At 39.7% G+C, this 20,416-nt stretch overlaps 1 protein-coding gene across 1 annotated transcript in view; it reads right to left on the reverse strand.

Annotated features, from left to right (window-relative positions):
* Positions 1-20,416, reverse strand: part of MYH15 (myosin heavy chain 15) — a 140,396-nt gene that overhangs the window by 112,929 nt on the left and 7,051 nt on the right. Inside the window, exons 2-10 of the mRNA XM_008048571.2 lie at positions 19,901-20,007; positions 15,199-15,342; positions 12,969-13,125; positions 12,253-12,280; positions 10,423-10,516; positions 8,598-8,690; positions 6,258-6,321; positions 6,069-6,164; positions 356-459 (exon numbers count right to left, since the gene is read on the reverse strand). Coding sequence (XP_008046762.1) covers positions 356-459; positions 6,069-6,164; positions 6,258-6,321; positions 8,598-8,690; positions 10,423-10,516; positions 12,253-12,280; positions 12,969-13,125; positions 15,199-15,342; positions 19,901-20,007 — 887 coding nt within the window. The remainder of the gene's footprint in view (positions 1-355; positions 460-6,068; positions 6,165-6,257; positions 6,322-8,597; positions 8,691-10,422; positions 10,517-12,252; positions 12,281-12,968; positions 13,126-15,198; positions 15,343-19,900; positions 20,008-20,416) is intronic.

Here is a 20,416-nt window from a genome sequence, read left to right on the forward strand (position 1 = left end):
TATTCCATAGAGTATAAACAGTATGATTGTCATCTTTTGTTTAAAAAAAATGCTAAAATGGCCATACAAAAGTCACCTCAAATAGATACAAACAGAATAAAGTCTATAAAGATATACACGGAATAAAATTGGATTTTGACCATGGAGTTGAACCGTCTCTCTTCTTTTGCATATGTTCCGAAGTTACTATAATGACCATGTGCACTTTTACAATAATGAGGCAAACTCTGAACAGAAGCAGCCCTCCACCTCCAGGGGAAGGTCTCCAGGTCCCTGAAGAACAGAGTTCTCAGATGCTTTCTTTCATTCCTCATTGCCATTACCAGACGTTACATTGACAACGAACAAGTCTTACTTGTGTGGCCCGCAATTCTTCAGCATCATCCAAGTTCTCCACAGCAACTACGCCACAGGAGCAGAAGTGAAAGTCAGAGGGGTCTGCAGACACCAGGAGCATGTCTACAGTGGGAAAAGCATCCGTTAAATAGCTTATAGAAATCCGCAAGGCCTTAGAAAATAATTGACCAATATTCACAGTTTACCCTTACAGCTTATAGCATTCTTATAAACAAGCCAAAATAAAATCCATATTTCAGACCCAAGCCTCTGCAATCAATTTTTGCCCTCTATTAACTTGTCAGTCATGTGTTAATGCCTCCCAAGAGAAGCCCAGGCTGGCCAAATCCAAACACAGATTCAATTGCAGCAGCTTGAATTGGTGTGAAAAAAATAGATAATAAGTGTTGGCAAAACTTTGAAAACAGGAATTTGGCCTAGATTCATGACTAAGGGCTGGAAGACAAAAATATTTTGTAAAATTATAAGTAGAACAGACCCGAGCTTCAAAAACTAGAAAGCAGCCAGACCCTGGGGTCTGCACGCAGGGTAACCCTGTCACATCACGTCCTCGCTATTAGAAGGCTGAGTCTGTCTTTCAAGGGATCCATAAATCAACTACAGTGTCCAACACTGCACCCTGATATGTCTAAGACTCCTGACATGATTCACTTAGTCAGGAAACATAATGCGGGCTGAAGCAGAGGCGGGCTGTCAGTGCACATCACCAACTGACTTGGCAGAATCACATTAACCGATTACTGCCCAACACTTGCTCCCAAGGAAGGTTTTTTGAGCTGGTCTTATTTTTCTGTTGATTGCTCAGTGAAGTGAAAACCTGCTATCCCGAACCCCAAATCTCAAAAACAAAGAAATTGGGCTTCACAAATGTTCATAGAAGCTTTATTTAGAAACAAACCCAATGTTCATCAAGAGTTGAAAGGGTTAGCAAAGTGTTGTATATCCATACAGTGGGTTATTATTTAGCAAACCAAGGAATACATGATGAATATATGCTACAACATAGTAGACTCTCAAAATGATCATGCTGGGCAAAATAAGCCAGACAAAATTGATATATACAATATGATTCTGTCTTGAAAAGTTCTGGAAGGAAGATGAATCTGATCTATGATGACAGAAAGCATATTAGTGGTGACCTAGGGACTGGGGTTGGGGGGAGGGCTTCAAGGGGCAAGAGGGACAGATTATAAAAAATCTCAAGGACACTTTTGAATGGATACGTGCATTATCTTGATTGTGGTGATGGTTTCCCACATATGTAATATGTCAACACGTACCAGTTATACACTTCACACATAGGCAGTTTACTTTAGATCAATAACAATTCAACCAAGCTGTTAAATAAAACTTAAAAAAGAAAGAAAGAAATTGGGCTAGCCCAAAAGAAATCAAGCAGAAGGCAGATACATGTATTTTAATTAAAATATTCATAAAAGTTTTAAAGCATTTGTGTAGATGATTTTATTTTTTAATTGATAAATAAAAATTGTACATATTTATTGTGTACCCCATGATGTTTTGATCTATGTATACTTGTGAAATTATTTATTGTACCTAATTACTGTATTCATTACCTCACATACGTATTTTTGTGATGAGAATGTTTAAAATCTACTCTTAGTAATATCAAATATGCATACATTGTTATCAACTGTAATCACCATATTGTACAATAGAGATTCTGAATTTATTCTACTTTTTTCAACTTTATATATATATATATATATATATCACATTTTCACGGACACTTAGCTTGTTTTCTATCCTGGCAATTGTGAATAATGCTGCCACGAACATGGGACTGACTTCCTTTCCTTTCGATGTATTCCCAGTACTGAGATAACTGTATCATATGGTAGTTCTATTTTTAATCTTTTGAGGAATCTCCATACCATTTTTCATAACGGCTGTACATTCCAAGCAACCGTGTACAAGGATTCCCTTTTCTCCACACCAATCCCTGTTATCTCTTGTCTTCCTGGTAACACCCATTCTAACAGGTGTGAGGTGATACTTCATTGTGTTTTTTTTAATTTGCATTTACCTGATGATTTGTGATATTGAGCCTTTTCTCATAGACCTGTTGGCAGCTATTTGTATGTCTTCTTTTGAGAAATGTCTATTAGATTTCTTACCCATTTTTTAATCAGGTTGTTTTCTTGCTATTAAGATGAGTTCCTTGCAGCACTATTCACAATAGCAAAACCTGGAACCAACTGTGCTGCCCATCAAAACTGGACTGGATTTTTTTTTTAAAAAAGTGTCTGTAATCCCAGCATTTTGGGAGGCTGAGGCGAGTGGATTGCCTGAGCCCGTGGATTCAAGATCAGCCTGGGCAAGTTGGGAAGACCACATCTCCACAATAAATAAAAAATTAGCCGTGTGTGGTAGTGTGCACCTGTAGTTCTGGCTACTTGAAGGCTGAGGTGCAAGGATCGCCAGAGCCCAGCAAGTCGACGCTAGGGTGGCCGTGAGCATGCCACTGCACTCCAGCCTGGGCGACAGAGTGAGACTCCACCTCAAATAAAAAAAAAAATGTGGTACATATACACAATGGAATATTACGCAGCCATAAGGAAGGACAAGCACAAGGACTTCACAGCAACTTGAATGGATTTAGAGTCTATCATACTCAGTGATCTATCACAAGAACAAAGAACTGAGGGCCACCTGTTCTCGCTCATAAGCGGACCCTGAACATTTACCATAATACTATAAAAAAGAGATTGACAGTAGTGGGGTACTGTTGGCATGGGAAGGGGGCACACAACAACAAAATGGGTATCTAATCTCAAACCAGGCGAAATGAGGACCAAAGGGAGACCCAAACTTTCCCTGTATGATGTCCACTTAAATACCTAATCCTGAATTGTACTGCACATCTTTACAATATATATATATTTTTAGAAAGATGAGTTCCTTATATATTTTGGATATTAACCCCTTTTCAGATATACAGTTTGCAAATATTTTCTACCATTCATTCTGTAGATTGACTCTTCACTATGAATGATTGCCACATATTTTATGAAGTGAGTGCTCAGGATAGGAGACAAAATGTCATGAATTTTGAGTCAAGGACCTCTTAGTCATCGGAGTTTATACACTAGTTGAATAGTAAGAATGGGTACAATAAATATCAAAAAAGTCAAATAAAAGAAGAGGAAAAGGAAGATATACATAGGATCATGTTATACAGGTGGCAGTAAAAACTGAGGACTTAGAAGGCGCCTGTCCAAGGGCAGGTGAGTCTTAGCTTTGCTGAGAAAAAGAGTCAGACTTAACTGAGAGAAAAAGGGAGGAGTGTTTGTGGCTATGTCAAGGCCGGATGGGGGCTGATTCTGGCTAATATATCACCTTGTGTCCTTGGTTCCTTCAGTGGGCAGTCAGCCACTGTGTTGTGATTTTTTTTTTATATGCAATTTTTTTGTAGTATAAAAGAATAAGACCCATGCTCATATTTCAGGAAATTCGGACATAATCCCCATATTGCTAAGATGCGTCTTCTTGTATTAATCCTCAGGACACTCTGAAGCGCTTATTTGGCAAATGTGAATGGAAAGAGTTCCAGATCATCTTTCAAAATGTCCCCCAAAGGGACAATGAATGCTGAAAACAAGTGGACCGACAATACTCAATTTTGACCACCAGATGTCAGTCTTTGCACAGTAATCAATAACAACAGCCCCCCCCCCAAAGACTCAAGTGAATTCAGGATAGGAATGAATTTCCCGCAGCAACCGCAGACTTCAGACAGTTGTATTAGTAAACAGAGATGTCCCCAAAAACCTTATGGTTGCCGCTGGTACCCACATTAGACCCTATCTGTCAGATTCCCTACACAGCATAGAAATATATGTCAAGAATGTTGGCGTTGACAGAGCTAATCAATGGAAGCCCAAAAAAATCCCTTCCAGGTTTAAATGGAGGGAGGGTGGGGAGGAGGAAACTGCTGTTTACATGGCACCAATGACAGCTGTGGGGAACAGAACTGTCTAGTTTTCAGAGCTTTCTCCAGCTGGTGGGGGTACTTTGAAGACACCAAGCAGTCAACACGCTGCCTGATTTATGTTCTACTTAAACTAAGCACAATGGACTGGGGGCATTGATTGCCCCCATGAATTTGCTAGCCTAGATCTGCAGCCTCAACCCACATCCACTCCCGTGGGAGCACTATTGTCCTCAATGGCTGATTTCAAATGCTGTACCTTTGAAATTAAATCAGCTGGCCATTCTCCCCTTCCAAAGACTTCTCATAGCACTTAAAATTTAAACTCTCTCCACCACAGTCCGCAAGGTGGGTGCTGCATGTCCCACCGGTCTCCTCTGATGTTACCCTCCCCACTCTCCAACCCACAATGGCCATTGTGCTAGGTCAAGAATAAACCAATGCAGTTCTGCTTCAGGGCTTTACACTCACCGTTCCCACCGCCAGGAATTTTATGCCTGGACATTTTTTACTATTTTGCTCCTTCACTTATTCGGGTGTCTGCAAAAATATCACCTTCTCAGAGAGAAATTGCCTGACCATTTTATCTAAAATACAACTATTACGCAACCCACCACACCCCAATTCCCTCTATCCTCTCACCCTACTTGATTTTTCTTTATAGACCTACCATATAACCTATAAAGAAATAGGATATATTCTTTGCTTACTTGCCTGTTACCTGTTTTCCACATTGGACTTCAAATTTATGAGGCCAGGAACCTGTGTGTTGTCACCACTGTATCTTCCGTGATTAAAAAGCAATGTCCAGTACATACATAGCAGCCCCACAATAAATATTTGTTGAGTGGATACATGAAATTCATCCTCCTACCCCACAATTTGCTTTTCTATTTCTGTTTATGAAACAACAGTTATCCTAGCCAAGTCACAAAACTTGGGGGTATTTTTGACTTATTACTCTCCTTTATTTCTACATGCAGTCACTGCCAAACCTGTCTATTCTTCCATGAGTTCATCTACTTCCTCCCCATGCCCACAGACACTACCTTAGATCACTGTCTCATCATCTCACACCGGGACTATGGCATTCCCTTTCATCTAATATCTCTGCCTCCAGACCATGCTGCCCCTCACACCAGCTTAATCGTCCTCAACACTGTCTTCAGTAAATCATGACCTCCTGCTACCCCACCCTGCTCCCTCAACACACAGACACACACTCTCTGCCAAGTCTCTGAGTTCAATAACCCTCGGAATGAAATCTCCCTTATCCCTCCATGTATGCCCTTGTCTTCAGTTAATCCGGTCTCTCTGTTCCCAGCTCTTGCTTTGTCCTTTCCTGACATTGTGTCCACTGTTTCTCCTACCGGAAATCACCTCTTCTCTTCCCTGTGTCTGGCTAAATCCCTTTTTCCTTCTTCATATCCCAGCCCAAGTCCCTCCTTCTTTATGAAACTGCCGTTGGCCACCACCCACCATGGCGATGTTGCTCTCCTCTGGCCCTTTGTCTGTACTACCCATGTGGGTCTAATTAATTAAAGTTTTCAATTATTCAGTGTTTTTATTCTCTCTCTCTCTCTCTCTTTCTCTCTCTCTCTCTCTCTAACTGGTTCCATTCTCTACGTTTTAAAAACAAAGAAACTGAGGTCTAAAGAGACCAAGAGACTCACTAAACAGCACTTTTTTCATTCCCTGAAATTTGACTTCTCTCCCTCTCATTTTGAAATAAACCTCGGCTCTGGAATCTGACACTTACCATGAAGTTCTTTGTTTCCAGACAGAATTTGATAGAATATGTGGTAGTTCCTTTCTCCCAACTGCTGGAAAATCACCCGAGATTTTTCAAGCAAATCTGGATGATGAGAAGTGGATAAAGATTCACACTTAGATGTTCTTGAAAAACGTAGAAAAAGAAAAGTAATCAGACAGTGCAATGGCTACTTACAGATCTCGATGTCGACAGACGACAGCGTGCCTCTGGCACCAAAGTGCATCCTGATGAATTTGCCCTAGGTGAACACAGAGAAGCCCTCCTATTCAAACTTCCAACAGTTGCAATGACTTCACAATACATAACACTCAAAGTGACTACCTCCCAAATTTTTTTTAAAAGATGCAACATGAATTTGAGATGAGCTGGCACCAGCTAATGTCTGGAAAGAGCCAGAATGATTGTCAGAAAACTAGCAGTGGTCCTGGCATCTAGCCCCAAATCTGCTCATTCCTACCCTGTGTATTCTTGTATGCATTGTGAAGTGGGCCTCAGTGTTACTATCTAAAAATTAGAAAAATATTGGCTCAGCATATTTTCATCCATTCAGCAAACATTTATTGAGCATCTACTATGATCCAGGAAACCTGCTAGGCATTGGAGATAGATAGCACCCAAGAAAAAGCAGGCATGGTCTCTGCCCTCATGAAGCTTCTATTCTAGTGGGTGAGCAGCGGCCACAATAGCTCTGGCATAAATCACAAGATAAGCTGTTGTCTTGGAGCTTAGCAAGTAAGAGAAAAGGGAGCATAAAACACAGTCTGGGAGGTAGACAGGTACACATCATGTTGGCCGTGTAAAACACAGAAAAGAGTAGGGATTTATTTTATGTGTGCTCAGGGGACACTGGGAGGTTTTAAGCAGAGGAGTGATGTGACCTGATTTATGTTTCAAAACACACCTTGGCGTAATTAATAGATGGGCACACTTTCTTTCTTCTCAGCGAAAAGCCATAAGGCAGGATCGAGTGGGACAGAAACACTGTCCAGAGGTGACAGTGCCCATGTCAGAATGCCAGATGTAGCTGAGGAGGCCATCTGGTGACAGCCAGGGCCTGTGGGATGAGCTATAGCCTGTGCGATGTGGATGCCGGAGCCGAGAGGAAGGCAGCCAGGTGGGGGTAGGCCCTTGCCAGGGAGGCAGAGCACGACAGCAGACTGGCAAGGAAAGGAGAGTGGGAGAATGGCCATGTATGGAGATAGCGAATCAGTAAGTTAAAAATGTAGGTCAAGGGGAATCACACAAACACACACACACACATATTCACACATACACACACACACATATATATATGCAAATATATATGAACACACATACATGTCTACACACATATGTATACCTACATAGATAGCATTAATTGCAAACATTTCATGTAGATTTCTTGAACATCTTTTTCTCTCTTTTCTCCTCCCCTCTTTCCATCCTTCCTTCCATTTATCCAACTTCATGTTTATTTTGCTCTGCTTCCTTCCTTCTAATCTTTCGACCTTTTTCTTGTCCTTATTCTCTTTCAAGTGCTTTTTTTCCCTCCTTATCTTTCTACTTGCTGTTCTTTCCTTATTTTCTTTTACTTTATTTTCTTTTTTCCTTCCTTTCTTTAATTTTCTTTTTCCTCTCCCTTTCTTCCTTTCCTTTTTTCCCTCCTTCCTGGCTTCTTTTAAGCTTTCTGTCTATCGTATTTCAGCAGAAAGCTTATTAGCATTCTAACAAATTCCAATCCAGCAGTTTTTGTATGGACCAGTATCAGTACTCACTATGACCAGCCAGACATTGCGAGCAGATCTAAGGGTAGACAGAGCAGCTCTCAGGCTTTGGATGGAAACTAGCCAAATCAGCATGGCACTATTATTTAATTATGCCCAGAGATTCAAACAGGAAGCCTTCTGCAAATTTCCTTGTAAATTCTATAGTGGCTCCCTGCCACTCATCCTTGGCATAAAATGGATTTGTTAAACTAGGTTTTGAAAGCCAAATTATTTCTCTGTCATGGGACTTATATTTATCAAAAGCTACTTACAAATCCTTTTTCCCAATTAAAAAAAAAAGTCTCCAGTGAAAAATATGCAGGGGTAGGGAGGCCATAGGAAAAAATAGAAACAATAATTGTAGTAAGTAAATTAGAAAGTGCCTACTAAATTGACTTACAAGGAGTATAGGAAATTATGAAGGAAAAAGTATTTCAAATCTGTAAAATGTAATAAAATATAAAGCATTATTATAATTTGTTGGGTGAGCTTCCCTACTGGGACTGAAAAGGAATTAGAAACTATTAAGATAAATACTTTCTTCCTGAAACTGACCAAATAGAAGCTTCTTAGACATATCTTTATATGTAGTTCTAATTGTCTTAGTGTTGAAGCAGTGAGTTTTCTTGAGAAATCTAACAACCTTATAGATTTCAATCAAAGATCTTCGGTGTTCTAGAGTCTTTTTCATACCTATGTGTCAAGACACGAGTTTTCCCATTGCTTAAAAATTAAAGGCTCTGATATTATGCTAAATTACGTTACTTACAAAACGAGAGGAGTTATCATTTCTCAGGGTTTTGGCATTTCCAAATGCTTCCAAGATAGGGTTCACATGCATGATTTGATCTTCTAAAGTCCCCTGAGATACATACAAGAGAAGTGCAACTGATGAAACTTTTAATTCTGTAATGTGGCAAGCCCTCCTCCCCAGGTCAAACCGCATTCTTGCTTTGATAATCAGTAGCCAAAAGCTGCTTCCAAATTTGGTTATAAAATATTCTCTTGGAATGGAAATTACAAAAAACAGATGGTTGAAAAAGATTGACTTAATATATGATGCCCCATCAATATAAGGGAGTTCATTTATTTGCCATGCTTCTTTTAGTTGGCATTGGCCTGCATGGGAAAAGAAAATGGTTATTCACCAAATAAACAAACAAGCAAATACTATAGCCTATTTCCCGATAAACTTCATTCCACGTTTCCCCCTTTGCTAATCTTCCTCTTTTCTCATCTAATCCTCGTGATTAGAAATTTATTCTATGATAGTAAAGCAGATTTAATATTATTCATTTATCGTTTTGCTTGTTACTACTCCTGAGTAACCTAGAGGTTCACACCAAGCAGTGATCTCTAATAATATTGATACTGAATTTAAATTATGTGCACTTAGGACGAAAACAGTTCATCTACACAGTTAGCCTAAATGGCTACCTAACACCCAAGTAGCAATATGGTTTTGTTGTTTCCCGGTTAGCCTCAAATATCCATTTTATAAGGGGAATTATATGGTGTGTGGTATCAAGAATTTACAGACTTACAAATATTATATTTCTTCTAAGTAATATGGGTCTACTCTCCTTCAAATAAGGACATTTGTATATGAGCAAAGATTTCCAAAGACATGTTATATATTTTGTCATAAGATTCAGTGGCTAGACCAAACCAATAACACACATCAAAAAACAAACTAAAATGTACATAAAAACAAAATTATAGCTAGTGAATAATAGAGTTCAATAATACCTAAAGAAATCAACAAAATTTAGGAATGGGGTGGTTGGAAAACAAACTTTTTATAGTTTAAAAATTAGACCAGATGACTATTTTGATATACTTCTTACTTGCAAAAACAGCAGGAAACATCCAGGATTGAATTTAAAGAGCAAAATAATGTCAGACATGAAATATTAGAGATCTAACAGCTCGATAACTCATTGATTTTTAGTTCCACTCAGCATTACCTAATTTTATTTTGCATATTAACTTTCATGGTCTAGTTATCCCCAAATTATTACAAAGACCACTACCAGTTAATGGAGCTAAACAAAGTCAACTAAATTAAAAATTGCCAAGGATAAAAAAATAAATAGAGAAGAAAAAGTTTTTCAGAACATGGGATGTGATTTAAGTTGAGGCTATGTCCCTTGGGCATTTGGGATTTGCTCCCATAGTTAAGAATGAAGGAAGCAGACTTCTATTGATGCACATTTGTGGACGTCTAATGTGTCATGGTAGATAGAGGGACTCAGAACTACCCAAAGCATTGATGTTCCAGCCTTTAGGTAACGTGGTTTGTATCTTGCAGGCATAACTTTCAGGTCCAACAAAGATCAGGCTAGTAAATGCTCCTTGAAGCAAATCTGAAACAAATTATTTAATTCATGGTTTTGTGTTATTGGTTTGGAGCATTTGATGATCCTCTCAAGAGGCAAAAGAAAGATGAAATAAATAAAGAGACTTTTCTATAATGTGTTAATTATTCTTTGGTTCTTGTTGCCTCCTTGCTCCCCATAAGTGGTCATGGCAGAGCTCCCATGATCCAGCGGATAGGGCTACCTCATCTTTTTTGCCAAGATATGTGAACTTACCGGCTTTTTCTTAGGTTCACTTATGGCTGCTATGGTGGCAAAATACTGGATAATATGTTTGGTGTTCACAGTCTTTCCAGCACCAGATTCTCCTCTGTGATTTGAAATTCAGCGACATAGTTAACTGGTTCTGATCATCAACACAATGAAAAGTAATTTTGATTATGTAGGCTAAGACAAGCAGGGAAGATTTCATAGAAAAGTGGAACTTAAGACAAGGTTTGAGGATATGTAGATATTTCATTGGGAAAAGGAGAAGGACATCTCAGCCTGGTAAAATGGCATGAGCAAAAATCTGGAGTTCAGAAAGATCAAGGACTTTTATAAATGAGAGAAGCCTGTTTCTCCTCATGGTCCTATTAACAAAAAGCAAGATAATATCTCTATTGATTCGAGACAGGTCTTCTTGTTACAAACTATTCAAGAGATTTTAATGTATGAAGTCTACTGCACAGCCAAGTCCAACCCTTTTCTTAAAAGAAGACCTACTAATCATTTCACCAGGGAGTTGGGCTTTAAATTTCCCCTTTACCTTTGACAACCAGCTAACTTTTTGTTTGTTTGTTTTGTTTTTTCTGAGTTGGAGTCTCACTCTGTCGCCCAGGTTGGAGTGCAGTGGCCGCTCCCGGCCACCGCAGCCTCGACCTGCTGGACTCTGGCAATCCTTCCCCCTCAGCCTTCCGAGTAGCAGGAATTACAGGCATGCACTACCACGCCCGGCTGATTTTTTTATTTATTGTAGAGATGAGGTCTCGCTGCCCAGGCGGGTCTCGAACCCGCGGGCTCAAGCAATCCACTCACCTCAGCCTCCCAAAGACGTGGGATTACAGGCTGAGCCACAGAGACCGACTCTGCTAACTTTTTAATGTGGGAAGAACACAGTGGTGAATTTATAGGCTTATCACCCAATGCATCATAGAATCAAGGCCTGCCTTTGTATATTTAAAACTTTAGAAAACAGTGTATCCTCTCTGCAAATGGTTGAACTCTATCTAACCCTAAGGTTCTGAGTCATCATGTTTCCTCTTGGGATAGTTGAAGCCAATGGAGAGTTCAACATGCAAGATGACATTGTATAGAAAGACCAAGGACTTTAGCACTTCATAGCCCCTTGGATCTCAGCCACTATGTTGACAGTTTGCCTGACCTGCTAGTACCCTTTAATAAACAATAAGGTATCACTGAGGCCCTTTCCTTCCTTCCTCTTTACCTCCTTTTCTTATCCCTCTGCACCTTGGCCTGCTCCAATATGGATGCCACAAGAGCATGGTATCTATTCCTTGGTCATACCCAACTGGACTTTCAGCCTTTCTGCTTAACCATCACAGAGGCCTTTGAAGATGATCATTTGGGACAGTGAGTCTTTCTCACTCACCAAGAAGGTGAGACTAACTTGTGCACTAAGGTTTCTAAAGGAGCTCTTAAAATGTCAGAAGTAGATTAGCTGGAATAATTACTGACCAAAACATTATGATAATTGCCTGAGTGATCTAGCCTTGCTTCTTCTGCATCTAAAGGGCCAATAATTCAAAGAGTGAATTTAAGTTGAATTCCCAATAGGTATCTGTTTCCATCCAAGACCTGCCTGGGCAACTTGGCGAGACCTCATCTCTACAATAAATCAAAATGAGCCAGGCATGGTAGCACGCGCCTGTAGTTCCAGCTACTTGGAAGGCTGAGGCGGAAGGATCGTCGGAGCCCAGCAGGTCGAGGCTGCGGTGGCCGGGAGCGGCCACTGCACTCCAGTCTGGCCGACAGAGTGAGACTCCAACTCAAAAAAAAAAAAAAAACTTACTTCAGGTCAAAAAGAAAAACAAGGTGAACACTTACGTGAAGAGTATAGACTGATTCTCCCGATCTACAAAAGAAAGGAAAATGTCAGCATATTCTTTGTTATTTTTATTTTTTAACACAGCTTACTCTCTCTTATGAATATTCTTACACTAGAGGTTTTTGTATTAGCATGAACTTATTTAAAATTTCCCTGACTGCAGTTAGAAATCAGACACTAGAGAGGAGATTTGCTCCATTTACAGTTTTTTAAAAAATACCATTTAAATGGGACAGAGTAAAATAGATTTTCTCTTGCCCTTATGAATGCCAATCATAAGAACATATAAATTTAAGGCCTATTTCTTTACTCTACATACAGATGGATAATCAGCTAACAGTTGAGATTTTTGCCATTTCAAGCCTTTTAAGAATGATTGTGTAATAACAGCTATAGAATAACATCTTTGTGTCAGACAGTATAGCAGATGCTTTAAATAAAAGCTAATATCTACCAGTGGCTTGCTCTGGGCCAGTCACTAGCCCAACCACTCTAAATACATGATCTCACTTTGATGTATGAGTTAATCGGCCCAATAACCCTAGGAGGTAGGTACTATTTTGCCCACATTTTATCCAGAAGGAAATGGAGGTGTCAAGTGATTAAATAACTGCAAAGGCCATGCTCTGCTCACAATGCCTAAGTGCCTCTTAGTGACACAGAGAAAAAGTAGATCAGATATTTTTACTTTCCATTTTGTAGGGCAGCTACTTACTGTGAAGCATATCCTGAAAGGCGTTATCAGCAACAGCAAAGATGTGAGGGGGAGCCTCTGATCGCCTCTTCCCTTTGTAGGCAGCCACGACTTCTTTCTGATACACTGGAAGCCATTTGTAAGGGTTTATGGTCACACAGAAGAGACCTGAATATGTCTAAGAAAAGATCAGAAAAGATTTCAGAAAATAGATTAGAAATACTTCCCGGTTCATCAGTTCCTCTGCTGTCAGGTAACATTTGCTCAAATATGACTTGTAAAGGAACTCAAAAGAGAAGAGCTTTTAGATTTGTGTAAAGAAGGAACTTCTAACAGGAAGAGACAGAACCAGGTTAGAGTAACATCAGGACCTGGGATTACCTCCCCTCCGGGAGACCTGCTAACTACTAAGACATCTGACACACAGAGCTTCTGAAGACAGAGGGGATGCCAACCACAGGCCTACAGATATTTCAGTAACTAGCCATCAGGCATTTAAGGCCAGAGGTGATTCTCTACATCAACAAGATTAGAAACTTGGTTTTCAGGACACCGAGAAGGAATAGCTCATGTGGGTCACTCAGTCACTTTAGTAGTTGAATTGTGGTCCCCCAAAAGATGTTTGTGTCCTAATCTCTGGAGCCTGAGAATGTGATCTTATTTGGAAAAAGGGTCTCTAGAGATGAAATTAAGTTAAGGAGCAACTTGGATGAACTCAGAGTCTATAATACTGAATGATCTATCACAGAAGCAGAGAACTGAGTATCGCATGTTCTCACTCATAAGTGCACCTTGAACAATTATCATCATACTATAAGAAAAGGATTTTCAGTTGTGAAAAATTTCCAGGGGTGGGGGGCGAGATTGGCAGTAGTGGGATTCTGCCAGGGGGAGGGGGAGGTACACCTTATCAACAAGGGTACCTGCATAATGAACACTTGTATACCTAACCCTGAATTATACCCCACATCTTTAAAATAAAAAATTTTGAAAAAAAGAAATTAAGTTAAGGATCTCAAGGTGACAGTCAGGCAGGCCTTAAATTCAGCACTTGGTGTTCTTATAAGAGATACATAGAGGAGAAGGGGATGTGAAGATGGCAGTGGCGTCTGGAGTGACCCAGCCACAAGCAAGGCCTGGAGCCACCAAAGGCTGGAAGAGACAGAAAAGGACACTCCCCTGGGTCCTCCAGAGGGAGTGTGACCCTGCTGATTTGATTTGATTTTTGGGCTTCTGGCCTCCAGCACTGTAAGAGAATAATTTCTGTGGTTTAAGCCACCGGATTTGTAGTAATGTAGTTACAGTATCCCAGGAAATGAATATAGTCACATGGTAAGCCAGAGAGCTGAGAAGCAAGCTGGTTGCATGTTATGGCTTCAATGGTAACGCGTCACTGATGCAACATCTTACCCTAATCTACTCAGTGCTGCTTCTGCTACACAGGTTCTGAGTAAATCAAAGAATGTGAACAACAACCATCACCAACTTAATGGTGACTTTTTAAAAGTACTCATTGAGTATTAACTAGATGACAGGCACTGAACTATGTGCTTTACCTACATATTTTTATTTAATCCTCCAAGCTACCACGGAGAGTCAGACATTATTATCCCACTTTACAGATAAGGCGACTTCAAGAAGTTAAGAAATTTAACAACTAGTAGCGGAGCTGGCATTTAGACACTTGTCTATCAAGCACCAAGTCTCATGCCTATTTTATTTTATTTTAATTAAATTTAACTTCATTTTAGTCAGCAGCTCACTATGTCACCCAGTATGGAGTGCAGTGGTACAATTACAGCTCACCGCAACCTCAGCTTCCTGGGCTCAGGAGATCCTCCTGCCTTAACCTCCCAAGTAACTGGGAATATGGGCATCTGCCACCATGCCCAGCTAAGTTTTTGATTCTTGGTAGAGGCATGGTCTCGCTGTGTTACCGGTGCTAGTCTTGAATTTCTGGGCAATCCTCCCACCTTGGCCTCCCAAAGTGCTGGAATTACAGGTGTGAGCTATCCTGCCCAGCCACTTCAAGCTTTTAATTTAGCATGATGACCTGTGGCAAGAGACATAAATGCCGACAAAATACAATTGGGGAAATGCTAAGATAAGGTCCCTCCCCAGCACACGTTCCTTAGTGGGTATCCCCATGTGAGTACGCTTAAGTTCAACTTAAGAGATAACCCACAAGAGCCTGGGACTTAAGCAGTGTGAGTGACAGCATGATAGTTCAGCCGTAAAGCATATTACACACATAGATCATCCAGTGGTCATAGCGTCCCTTCAGGGTCTGCAGCACAGATGCTTCACTGAGGTGAGTCAGCATTGCCATGTCTTCAATTATTTCAAGCTTTGGAGGATTCATCTGCTGGATTTTGTCCTCCTTGACACGCAGACTCTGCAGAGAAGAGATAAATATGTTATATTAGGGAGGACTCCCCCCACCCCCGCCAAGAAACAGAATTATCTTTTGGAGGGCAGCTCTTGTAGTAGATTTTCCCTGCTAGGTAAATGTTCTAGAAGCCCATTAGCATCAGTCTACCAACTAGCGTTGTTGTGAGAGGCTGCATTCAGCTTCATTGAGTTTCTTTTTGGAGAGTCAACACATTTGCCCATTTCATCATGTGTGATTTACAAGCACGCCTGCCCACACGCTGCTGAGTGTTCACCAGTTTTTGACCAAAAACTGCCATGACCCCCATGCCCCAACCTCCTTATTCACCCAATCTTGCCCTGAGCAACTTTTTCGTTTGTTTGTTTCCCTGAATGAAAAAAGTCCTCAAAGGGAAATGTTTGTCAATGTGAAGAGGTGAAACAAAAATGATCGAAGCACTAAAAGGCATCAAAATTGACAAGTTCAAATACTATTTTGGCTGGGCTCGGTGGCTTAACCTGTAATCCCAGCACTTTGGGAGGCCAAGGCAAGTGGATTGCCTGAGCCCACGGGTTCGAGACCAGCCCGAGCAACTTGGCGAGACCTCATCTCTACAATAAATCAAAAAATTAGCCAGGCATGGTAGGGCGCGCCTATGGTTCTGGCTACTTGGAAGACTGAGGCGGAAGGATCACCAGAGCCCAGTGGGTCTATGCTGGGGTGGCCGTGAGCGGGCCACGGCTCTCCAGCCTGGGCAATGGAGTGAGACTCAAAAAAAAAAAAACCAACTATTCTGAGCCGTGGGAAAAGCATCTGCATAGATATATTGTATCAAATGGAGAGTACTTTGAAGGTGACTGAAGTTTAAACATGTAAGAATAAGTACACAATTTTTTATACATAAATTCCAGGTTTTGGGGGTCCCCCCTTGTATTCTCCTATTTCTCCTATGTTTATTAATTTCCCCATGCAATATTAGAGTTAGAAAGAAAAAATAAGGTCTCATTAGGAGATAGAGCCAGAAGAGATTATGCCAACTGTCATGAAAGATACAGGTGTTCTCCCTGTCAAAACCCTATTCTTCCCTGAAGATGAAGTAAACATAGTATTTTTGTTATATTAAATTTTCTATCTTGCAGTTCCCTAATTTTGTGGCTTCTTACTGACCCTGATTCTCTTTAAGGGTCTATACATCATATTATGTATATCTGACCCCTCTCTTGCTGTCCCAACATATCTTAAAGGTTTAGAAGAAGAAACTTGGAGTGGAAGATCAAGGAGGCAGACCTTAGACTTCCAAACTTACTTTGAAACCTGTCTTCTCCCTCAAACCTTGCCCAACTACCCCAGCTTTGTTAAGTCTTACCAACTGTACTGTCTTTACATTAATACTCTTGCATATGTTGTAATAATTGACAGTGTTAGACTATTACCTCATCAGATAAGTACCTTAAGGAGTTTTAAAGTTGTCTTCTTCTGTAGTTATTAAAACACCAATTGCAATGCTTGAAACGTGATAAGTACTCAATAATTATTAATATCTTAATTAATATGGATGCATTTCTAGTATCAAATAGTTGCATGGGGTTCTTCTAAAAGGTCTCCTAACCCGTGTTCTATTGCCCTTTTCCTTGATTAATAAATATTGGTGTTAACTGATTATCCCCACTTAATCTCGGTTGGTGATGGTTTTTTTTTTCCAAGGCTCTCACATTTTATATTCTTGATTTATTCCTATCCACGGTCTTCTTTAACATCATTCTAACAGTAATTCCTTTTCTTTTGAGTCCCTTCAATTTCTGTATTTCAAGAACTCCTCATCTGCCTTCAAATGCATACAGAACATAACCAGGTCTCTTACATTTCAAAACCTCCCCTTTGCCCTGATTCTATTTTTCTGTATTCTTTCATTACCAACTTTCTTCAACCAGTAGTACTTTATACCCACTGGATTTACTGCCTTTGCTAATGTAACAAAGACCAAAGGTGGCTGAAAATGGAGTCACTTCTAACATGAGGAAGAGGAAACCTGGTGCCAAGGGGATACAGAGTAAGGCTGAAGGAATGGGACCTTCATCACATGAAACAAGGACCAGCAGGACCTTTAGACTTCTCTTTCTTTCTGCATTCATGACGTTCATGCTCTTCTTCCTATGATTTATTTTCAAAATTATAGTTGCAAGTATATTAAGTTCACAAATCACTTTATATACTGTTGAAGAGACAGTGTTTTGAAGAACGTGCTCAGAAGAGTGACCTTCACATATGGAGGTCTAATAAAATTGAGTTGAATATCATTAAGAAAATGAGAAAACAATGTACAAACCAGTAGAAAATATTTGTAAATAATATGTCTGATACAGGACTTGACTTGCATAAAGAAGGTGGAAAGAACTCTTACAACTCAATAATGAAGAGATAGCCCAATTTAAAAATGGGCTCCTTTTTTTTATAAAGGAAGTGAAAAAATAAAATGGCAAAGGGCTTGAATAGACCTTTCTCAGAAGAAAATATACAGACGGCCAATAAGTACATGAAAAGATGCTCAACATCATTAGTCATTAGGACACTGCAAATTAAAATCACATGAAAATACAATTTTATAGCCACTAGAATGGCTATAATAAAACATGTTGGTGAAGATACAGAAAAATTGTAACCCTTATATGTTGCTGGTAGAAATGCAAAATGGTACAGGCACTTTGGGGAAAAGTTTGTTAGTTCCTCAAAATGCTAAACATAGAATCACCATATGACCCAGCAACTCCACTCCTGGATATACACCCTAAAGAAATGAAAGCGTACACCCACACAAAACTTACATGTGCATGTTCATAGCAGCATTATTCATAATGACTGTAATATAGAAATAACCCAAATAATCAACTGATGAACGTGCAAACAGCATATGGTATATTCATACAGTGGAATATTATTCAGTCATAAAAAGGAATAAAGTACTTATTTAGGCTACAACATGAATGCAGCTCAAACACATTATGCTAAGTGAAAGAAGTCAGACACAAAAGGCCACCTAATGTATGATCTCATTTATCTGAAATGGCCAGAATAGACAAATCTATAGAGACAAAAAGTACCTCAGTGGTTGCCTGGGGCTGATAGGAAAGGGGGAAGGAGAGTGACTGCTAATGGACACAAGGTTTCTTTTTAGGATGATAAAAATATTTAAAAATTAAGTTACAGTGATGGTTGCACAATTCTGTAAATATATTGAAAACCATGGAATTGTACACTTTAAAGTGGTGAACTATATGGCATGGCAATTTTGTCTCAATAAAGTTGTTTTTCTAAAAGTTGGCATGAACAATGATGGAAAGGATATGTTCAAATCAGCTTTCTCTTTTCTAATAAAATATTGTCTCAAGGCTAAATGGCTTTAATTGAGTCCATCTGTTCCTTTAGTTGACTAATTTAGAACATTCTGAATTTTCCTGTGCTTATCTATTTATGTTCCTGTTGAAAAGGATCGAGTTTTTAAAAATTTTGTTAGTTATATAAAATATACCTAATTTGTGTTTTCTTTTACATACACATATTGACTGTGAGAAAGGTATATTAAAATACCCTAAGTGGTAGTTTACTAGCAGCCTCCAGAATTTTATAACTCAAATGGCAATGCTTTTGATTATAGATTGTCCAAAACCAAAGATAAGATCATGAAAAAAGACAAACTTTCTTGATAACAGCTATACCCCTTTGATATAGGATGTGGTTTGTTATGGAATTAAGGGGAAGAATTGAAAGGAGTGTAGAGAAGTGAATATGGGCAGGGAGTCAACTGTAAGGAAGTGTTCATTGAATCGAGGCAGAAATGGGGTTCAGCTCACACCACAGAGTTGGCAGGTAACACGAGGTTGGTAATTGAGACAAAGGTTCTAAGAGTGAACCACCTTCTCAATAATAGCCTGCTGCACTGAATGCCTTGATGACAAGGAGAAGGGGTTGTGGCCTAACCCTTGATGACAAGGAGAAGGGGTTGTGGCTTCACTACACATTCCCTCTGTGAACCTTACAGCCTAGCTTATGCCCCAACACTAGAACTAACCTTCTCTTTCAAAAGTCATAGGTGACCTCCTAGTTCTGAAATCCAAGGTTTTGCCTCTCTTTTAGTCTCTTTCTCCAGCATTTGACGTCACTGGCTATTTCCTCAACTCTTGGCTTCTGTAACACTGTGCTATTTTTATTCAAATCATATATCTCTTCTTGATCCTACAAACACAGCTTGCTTCATAATTCCTTGGGTCATCATTCTCTCCAAAGGTGACCTTTAAAATAAAAAAAAAACTCGAAACATTGATAGAAGAAGTGAAAATCATTTTGAGTTCAAGAGTCGATGATCTTTGCCTTTGGCAATCATTTTACTCTGACTTATTCAATGGTCTTCATTAAGTCGTTGGTGGAAAGTGGAGGTGCTTCTTAAAGATGCATGAGGACTCCAAAGAGTGTCAGTGGCATCTCCTACCCCAGGTTTTTAATTAAAATATTATAGAAAGGAGATACTTAATTATTTGAATAAATAGAGAACATAGTCATCCCCACAATGAAAGAAAGATTCCTTTACCTTTCCATCTGCAGTCTCAACAATGATTGTTCCATCATCTTCAGTCCCTTTTACTTCAGCCTCAACATAAGCTTTCTCACCATCCCGGACCCAGCATTTTTTCTTCCCTGTAGAGATAAAAAAAAAAAAAAAAGATTATAACTATGATACTATACTTACAGAAATTAATACTGGACACTTTCACACTGATAGATATGATCTCATTTCTGTTAAGTTTGCTTGTTGACTATAGGAAACTGCAAAGTTAGATAAAATCATGGCAGCTTACCCTGAAGTTACACCCACACAATGACTGTAGGAACAAGAAACATTTCAGCAAGCAGAAGCTTGGGAAAGTCATAGACCATTTTGCTACAAGAAAGTTACCTGTCATCACCTGCCAAAACTGTATCCACCCCTCCCAACCCCAACACTTAACCTCCACTCAAAATTCCAGGCCCTGGGCGGTTGCCAAGGCAACCCCTTCCCGGCTCCTCTCCAAAGATACTTCACTCAGAAAGATCTGGCAACAGCTAA

Source organism: Carlito syrichta, unplaced genomic scaffold, assembly GCF_000164805.1.
Source record: "Carlito syrichta isolate Samal-C Ts95f unplaced genomic scaffold, Tarsius_syrichta-2.0.1 Scaffold125966, whole genome shotgun sequence".
Lineage (NCBI taxonomy): Eukaryota > Metazoa > Chordata > Mammalia > Primates > Tarsiidae > Carlito > Carlito syrichta.